Raw genomic sequence first — 8,640 nt, 5'->3', positions numbered from 1 at the left:
TTCTGCTGTTTTCATGAATTTAAGCATTTTTATTATTTTATATCACCCCTTTCAGTCATAACAACCAACTTCCTAAGCTGAGTGTATGTTTTGATTTGCTAACCAGAAAACAACTAAGAAACCAAAGAAGAGCTCCAAGTATTGGGCAATTTAATCTAATATAATTTTTCAGTTGCACAGGCATCCTGCAAATGGGGCATAGAGAGTCTACCGCCCTTAATTGCATACTTTTAAGCCACGCTGCCTTTTCAGAGTCACTGAAGGTTCTCCAACAACGCAGCACTATGTGTCTCTCGCAAAAACTGGGTCTCTAAGTCAGTAATAATACCACAGACCAAAAAAGAAATTGTCCTTTGGGTACAAATGAAAACTGACTGGCTTATTAAATCATCTACATGAACTTAGCTGTTATTGGTAAGGGTATTTAAACAAGAGAGAGAAAATAAATTCCCAGTTAGATGAGAAAAAGGACTGTACTCAACCCCTACCTGGCAAATCGTTTTAACCTAACACATAACAACTGTAGCTAGGTGTGCTAAGATGTAAAACACTAAAAAAGCACATTGTCACTGTTTAAAGCACAAAGAAATATTCTCGCTGATTATTGTCACTCAATCAAGAAGGATTAAAACAAAACGACATTTCTTGATGAGGTTCTTCTCTGAATACATCAAAGGCCCAGACAGATCAACAAAGCTTTTTTTGCATAACCTAGACCAAGCATAGACTTGGATATAGTTTCCATAGTAACTAAAATATAATAAAATACAAAACCACATTATCGGTTTTCAATCCTTAGGGCAAAACAGAAGCAGCTATTGCTGTTGAGCTAGTGTTATGTGGCTTTCTTATAACATGCCGCTTTAGCATTAATCATTTTACATTTTAGTTAAATTACTTTTTTCCAGGGACTCTGTATGGCAACCTCCATAGTGTAAAGGGAACAGCCTAGTATTTATAATGGCTTCATTTCCTCTGTTTTCCAGCTTTCCTTTCTGGGAAACTACAAAATTTCATCTCCCTCTGAAAATATTCAATAACAAAAGGTTTCAGCTCATTAAGAATGCAATCTGTTCACATTTACTATCTGAAATAGAAAATAAACCTATTATGCTGGAGGGGACATTTCTATTTATTAATTCTTTCTTGCTTTTAATATTTTACTGTAACAGGGAAAAAAATCACATCATGCAGGGCCTGGGAAAAACATTTTAGAATAGTGCAATACTAGAAAAGATGAGACTATTTCAACTGGTTTGAGCGTATTCAGACTGCTTTAAAAAAAAGGTCCAGCTCAAGTGTTTTGTAACCAGTAACCCAATATAAATATGGAAAAAGACAGATGGGGGGTTCATTACGGTCTGAGTGACTGAATATTATGTATGTACATAATTTGCATTCAAATAAATGAACAAAACACCCAAACAAAAAAAGGAAAACTAGAATTTCCACACTGATACATTACAAAGGATGCTCGGGACTTACGATAGGGTCCTTTCCAGCCGTCCTCCTGTTGAGCCGATAATTTCTCCAAGTGTACAGAACGTCTGGCCCAAGAAGTCCTTGGCATACGAAAAGGTATTTTAAAAAAGTCTTATTTGTATAGTTTAGCAGAAACGTGGTAGGTAAACATCTTAGAAATAGCATTTAAACCCTTTTTCACAGTTTTTTCACAACCAACACCTTCTTTACTAGTTTATTGGGAGTTTCTGTCCTAGACCAACACAAAGTAGCACACAATGGCAAAATGGGAAAAACAAAGATACATGCTTTCATTATTATTTGTTTTGATAAAAAAAAGTTTTGTCTACATTTAGAGTTTGGACTAATTACTCAGATAACTCTAAATTAAATGTACCTGACTTCAGCTTCATCTAATTAGTAAATAGCCCTCATGGATGTAATTTAATCACACACATGTGCAAGACGGTACTGGACATTTGGGCCTACATGTGACAAAACTATGTCTGACCAAATGCTAACATCCCCATGAATAAACCATCCACTCTGTCACACCATGGTGGTGGGGATGTTTTTCAACGGTGAAATATCAGGTTCTCCATTCTATTATGGCTGTACTTGACCTATTCAAGGTCATTGCTGGTAGAGGCATACCCTAAAAGACTTGCTGCTGTTATGTCTGAAAGGCCTAAAAATTACAATGTTAATAAAATAAAGCAAGCAATTAAAAACATATGTCCGTGCATTAAAATACAATCAGAAATACATGTTTAATGTAAATTCAATGTATCTAATTATTTAAATGGCACATATCATGCTTTTTAATGGCTTCCTTTTCACTCTCAAATCATTCATTTGGTCTATATAAAGTGGAACTGCAATTCTTTGGTCTGAATTCCTCGTTATTGTCGCCCCAAAAGCCCCCCTTTTGCCCCTGCTGCCCCAGTGTGTCTGAGAGTAACTGGTTTTGGTGCGGTCTCTGTAAATCTAAAGGAGGCACTTTACACTCTGCTCAGGGACAGGTGGTGGAGGCTAGACCGTCCCGATTCGCAAGCCAATATTTTCTGGTCTTCTCTTTTTTGAGGCTGACAAAGGACCCGGTCTAGGAAGGATGCAGCCCCTGACTTGCGACACACCCCTTGTTTAGCAGTTTTGCAGCAAATACTGTAAAGTAATTGTTTTAAAAACATCTAACAGAGAATAGAGAAAACTGAGTGGCTGGAAGAAAATATGACCCAAACAGAATATAAAGATATCTACTCAGCACCTAGACAGACTACATTCAACTTGTCTACACTCTCAGAGACTCAAAATGTATTTTGTTGTACTTTGGGCTAAAAAGGGGCTAAAAAAAGTGGCTATTGCATGATATGTGCCTTTTACATATTTGAATAATTAGTTAAATTCTTCATTAACTAACTAAATATGAAACCCATTAGTTAAGATTTGATTTAAAGACATATAAGCAAATATGCTCTATTATGTATCTAACACAGATAATAATTGTACTGCCGGGAGAAAACCTCCATAAACTAACACGCTTGCTGTTATTATCCTGATGCACACTACGGTAGCCCCCCACCCTCCAACCCATGCCAATTGAGTTTATTGAGCTATCACTAATCTAGAACGTTTTACCTATTAAACAATGTGTGCCTTAGAGCTAATTTAACTTACTTCATGGTGGATTGTAGCACAGAAAAAGTGAAATCGTTGCATAGATACTGAAATTATTAGGTAAGAGCTTTTTAATGATTCACACATGAAAAGAAGGCTCTGTAAATAATTTTTTTCTTTGAGTGGAGAATGACATCGATGTAATCAAACAAAAGTAGCCAAACAAGATTACTGACCCAGGGGGCTAAATCTAAATTCATTCAAGATTTCAATATTTCTGTCTAAAACATTTGGAAAAACTTCCATTTAACAAATATGGACTACACTGTGTTGATCCGCCACCTACAATCCCAGTGAAAAACTTGTCAAACATGAGGAGCCCAGTGGGCCTGAAATGTTTGTAAGGTGTAATACCATAAAACAGACTAATCAAAATTAATAAAATTTAAAATAATGTCTATTGTTGACACAACACTGCGGTATTTCTAAGATGAGTGATCATCCCATTAACACCCCGGGGTTAATTCTAGAGATGAAAAGCTCAATAGCAATTATGAACAAGTGTAAAATTGATGGGGGTTGTTACAGAGATATTAAAGCCGTTAAAGTTCAATCTCATCTTATTGAAGGGCAATTTTAAATTGAACATTAACTTTACAATTTGATTTCCCCATACTCTCAGGCATGCATTCACCCAACGAGGTCAAGCCCAAAGATGTCATGGAGGGCTGCATGATTCAGCAGCCTGATTGAGTTTTTGCCAAAAGTCATCAAAACAGGATAGAAAGGGGCAGGTTTTGTTGAGTGTTTTTTTTTTTTTTTTAACAAGTAAGAGATTTACAATTTTACAACCTCACCACACATTACAGAGAAGAACATGTGGCAGCATAAAAAGCAGATTGGACGTGGCATAATAAAACACACAGCACAGCACCAAGAACAGAGCGCTGATACGTGTGTTTGCGTGGGCACGAGGTCTACCGTAGGTGTGAGTCCCAGCAAACCAAATATGTGTGCGGACCTCTGGGAATGACCTGACGTGCACGGTGTGCTGTGGAACAAGGCCTAGGAACCACAAAGGCTGCTTTGAAGCGGACTTCTGAAAGTTGCTTTTACCTGAGCCAATGAGAAAACGCAGACAGACCAAAATGTGGTGCAACACAACAGGGGGAGCTTTCCAGGTGTCTGCGTTGTCCCGTGATTAGATGGGTAAGATGAAAGACTGGGAGAATTTCAATATAACCACAGTAAATGACTCACATCACAAAGTTACACGACAAATGAAAATGGAGTGAACAAAATACGCTGAGTCATGACATCAAAAATCTGTAAGTAAATGTACTCACCTTCTGCTCTCCAAAGTGTTTCATTTTGGAAGGGGAAAATACAAATAAGTAAATAGCTGAAGCAGGGGGCCAAGGGGATTATGGTATTTGTAAGATATACATTTAAGAGAAATTCATAATGAATTCCTATCACTATTTTACTGCAAATTAACCTTAACAGAATGCTTAAATGATGAGATCACTTCCTATCTCTTTGGACTGAGGGCTGGTTTTGACGAGCTACTTACGTGTTTGGATATGTTACAGCTTCTAGAGTCCCACATTGTACCTGGAAAATATAGGTCAGTTACATGAAGACACTTAGAAGAGAACTGTAGCCTGTACTAAAAAAAAAATAGATTTGGAAATTAGAATAAATACATTTAACATGGATCAGTGGCGGGCTGGTGAAAAAAAAATCTTGGTGGGGCTGGCCAATAGATTTCCCTGCCTAACCCAGTACATGCCATCAAATTAAAAGTCAGGAAAATTACTATCGATTCCACAATAAGCATTAGATTCCCTTCTCAGAATCAGCAGCTTACAGATACATTCAACCATTTACAGCTATATTAGGTCTTATTTTGGAAAGGAAAAGTATTAAATACAACACTAAAATTCACTATTTGTCACCAAAGTAGGCATACACCCATACTGTACTGTCATTATCTTCAGTCCAAATAGTTTCACAATGACACAATTGATTTCACAACAGAACAAAAACAGAACAGAATTTCAAAATATAAAAAAAATATCAGCTGACAAAATTGTGTACCTGATACAATGATTCACAGCACCTTCCAAATCCTTTCAACATATAGCCCGATATTCAAACTCACTTACCACATGTATGTGTCTCTCTCTCTGTCGTCGTCGCCGTAATCTCTATGTCACTGCCTGACTGACTGCTAGCTACATTACTTTATGTTAAAACGGCTTGCCATATTCCTATATCACTGTGCAGCAAGTCTATGATTCCAGTAGCCCCAAAGTAATTCATTTTGGCGATGCTGATTGGCCAAATATTTATACATTTCCCTAGCAACATTATACGATTGGTTATTTCGCTACACTTGTGGGGCTCCTTGAGTGACAGCCCACGGGAGAAATGCTACGTTCTGTCGGTGGAAATGCACTGTTAAATGAGAGTCAATTGGTAGAGTCAATTAGTAGAAGTGTTTTAATAATTCATATTACATGTAGCCACATACTATTAATTAAAAACTGACATTAATAATACTTTTGAAGTCTAAATATATTTTGACTTTTCCCCTCCACATCTAGGGAGGGCAGTACCCTCCCTAGATGTGTTCGGTTCGGTTGGTTTCTGGCACAGTTATATTAAAGGAAACAACCTTTTTTCTCTTTATTTTACCTCAAACAAAACATGGAACAAATGAATATTCTAATTAAGTAGATAAACTGTCAGTCAGAAAATAAATATTCTCTTAAGTAAATTTGTCTTAGGTAAAGACCGATTACTTAAAGTGCACATGTGGAATCGTAACCTGCACCCGGCCAATACTATTGTTGTAATGAGATTAGCAGTGCCACCAGTAGTGAGGGAAGTGGAGAGTTTTACATGCAATCATCAAGGTGAATGTGGCCCTATTGGAAAGAAGCTCATTCCAGTCCACGCTCCAAACAACAGTTTTCTCATCTGTGTCTCTAACCCAGATTAAATGTAGCTTTCTTAACGCCAGTCATTTATTTCCAATCTCTTAACTTTCGTTTTATTTCAATTTTATAATTATTTTCCACTATTTTTTGCCTACTAATCTTAGACATATTAAAAATATTGGCAATCAGTCTAAAACCACTTGACTGAAAACTGTGATGCCTTCAATATGACCACATATACGGGACTTTTAGAATTTGACTTTGTCTATGAAAACACTTTAAAACAGAAACATCGGACAAAGTCTCGGACAACTGCAGTCTGTGTTTTCTTATATGAATTTGCTATAATTTGCCAGCTAAGGCGCTGGAAAGAGTAAAAATTCATAACATGGCTTTATTATTTACGGCATGTCTTAAAGCCAAGGTCGTATGCCTGCTGCTTTAAAGACCCCAGCAGCATCTGTTATGGCTTCTGTCTGTGCTACTTCAGCTTGTTTTTCCTCTTATCAGGTAAATGTATGTCCTGTTGACAATATTTTAGTCCAAGTTCCATCACTGCTGAAAATAAAAGACCCAAAGCTTTCACTCTATCCACCGATCTTTCTCCATTGCATAATTTCCCCAAACAGCAATGATAATAGCTTTGAAAAAGAACCTGGTGTCATTCTCTTAATCTGGATGGCGTTAAATTGACCTCTGCTAATAACATAAAAAACCTTGATGTCATTTTTTTTTTACCAGCTAATGTCATCTAAATTCCATATTAAACAGGTTTCTAGGGTTTCGTCGTCACCTCTGGAATATTGCCAAAATTAGAATGATTCTGTCCAGGAGTGATGTAAGGTATTGGCTGAGCTAATGCCGGCAACAACCTCATGTCATAGACGATACCGTTGTAATGTTGATGCATGTTATGACTGCGGTTTTAAGGTACTGGTTTATATATCAATATGCAAATATCAGTGTGCAGGTGCCTAGATGTGATTGGTGGATCCAGAAGATTGATGGATGTAGACTGGGTGAACATGATGCATTAAAAAGATGCTGCTGTCCATCATTTGTCCTCTGCTCGTCTCAAACAGCCGCATCTTTGTCTGTGCATCTTTACACCCTAGTAAATATGTTTGTGTCTCTGTATCATAAAGGAGTCAATAGGGGTACGCTTCTGTTCTAGTTTGTCTTAGTTTCCTCCTCTCTTTTTTTTAATTAGGGAGGTAAGTTGTTTTCATTTCCTCTTTTTAGGCCAGTTTGATTAATATTTCAGATAGTTTTCTGACATATAGTTAGTTGCTTTGACTTGAAGCTGACCCTAAATGTACATCCAGCTCCTTCTCTCCTCTTGAGGTCTGACGAAGATGGATCATCTTGATGTTATGGTCCTGCCAACCATAGATGGGTCATAACACTACAGCTAACTGTGTGTGCTCTCTTTCATCCTCTTGACCTGAAAACTGGCACAGAGCTTATAGGCTTGGCTGTGTTTCTTTCTGAAACACAGCCCCCATATGGTGCTTATCTGCCATTACCCTCTCTAACATAGAAAGTACTCCTCGATCATTGCTTCAGTGTTATTTTGCTGTCTATGTCTTCTGTCTCCCCCCCCCCCCCATCCCCACACCCCGTTGGTCATTACTGACGGGGCCTGGTTCTGTTGTAGGTTTCTTAATGCTTTGGAGTGGCCCACTCCAAAGCATTAAGATCACTTCCAATCAAAAGCATGAATTTTGGCAATAGCTGTAGCTTCACGCCCTTTATTGTTACGACTTTGTCAAGAAGTGTCAAAGAAATACTTACACATCAAACCTTAGATTCTGTTTCTCTTCAAAGAAGAAATCTAGCACAAACTTCCTGACAAAATCTGGATTCCGGGTGTTGTCGATTACTTCCGTCCTGCCAAACTACAACGTTGAAAAACACAGAAGATTTGAATTACTATCAGCATTGATTCAATAGTTGATCATTGATAATATACAGAGGAGAACATAGTTTAAAAAGACAGATAAGAAAGAAAAACTCCACGATAATAGAATCTGTCAATATTAAATCGATTTTAAAGAAATGGGAGTACACTGCAACATGCCAGGGTGTTTGTGCTAAAGTCTCTGACCCCAGAGAAATCAGGAACGGTACATGAGAGTGATCATCTACCCCCTTGTGTGCCCAGCAAGGCCCCTTCCCATCTTCCCTCCTGAGCCATGGTGTCTTTCTATCAGCCTGACAATCACACCGGTAATCCTCCTGTGGGCCGCGGACCTTGCCTTCATTGGTTTGGCCCGACAGCACCGTGTAATGAGCTATTGATTTTGGCATTGCGCCGCCGCAGCCTCCATACCTCGACTCATGTCTTCAGAAGCCAGCACACATAATCTGTCCCATCAACTGTGTCCCCAGCCTATCCATTACCAAACCCTAGCAGGGTAGTGCATTGGACCTCAGGAGTACCTGCCATATTGACCCGGCAGGAAAATCCCATGATTTTTGCTTGCTTTGTTTCTATTTTTAGGCTTGCAAGGCCCCTGGTTAATAATTTCAGAGACAAAGTGGGTTAATCGGTGTCTTGTTGTTGCAGATTAGGGAATAGATTTGTTACCACTGGAGATTTTTGTTGTTATCCAAA

The 8,640-nt window shown here is 38.1% G+C and overlaps 1 protein-coding gene across 1 annotated transcript in view; it reads right to left on the bottom strand.

The window, feature by feature from the left end:
- Nucleotides 1–7,798: 7,798 nt before the first annotated feature.
- Nucleotides 7,799–8,640, bottom strand: part of LOC118561244 (copine-8-like) — a 60,975-nt gene continuing 60,133 nt past the window's right edge. The window contains exon 4 of the mRNA XM_036133153.1: nt 7,799–7,921. Coding sequence (XP_035989046.1) covers nt 7,814–7,921 — 108 coding nt within the window. The 3' untranslated portion in view covers nt 7,799–7,813. The remainder of the gene's footprint in view (nt 7,922–8,640) is intronic.

Source organism: Fundulus heteroclitus, unplaced genomic scaffold (assembly GCF_011125445.2).
Source record: "Fundulus heteroclitus isolate FHET01 unplaced genomic scaffold, MU-UCD_Fhet_4.1 scaffold_587, whole genome shotgun sequence".
Classification (NCBI taxonomy): Eukaryota; Metazoa; Chordata; class Actinopteri; order Cyprinodontiformes; family Fundulidae; genus Fundulus; species Fundulus heteroclitus.
This window is presented reverse-complemented; position numbering and strand designations above follow the sequence as displayed.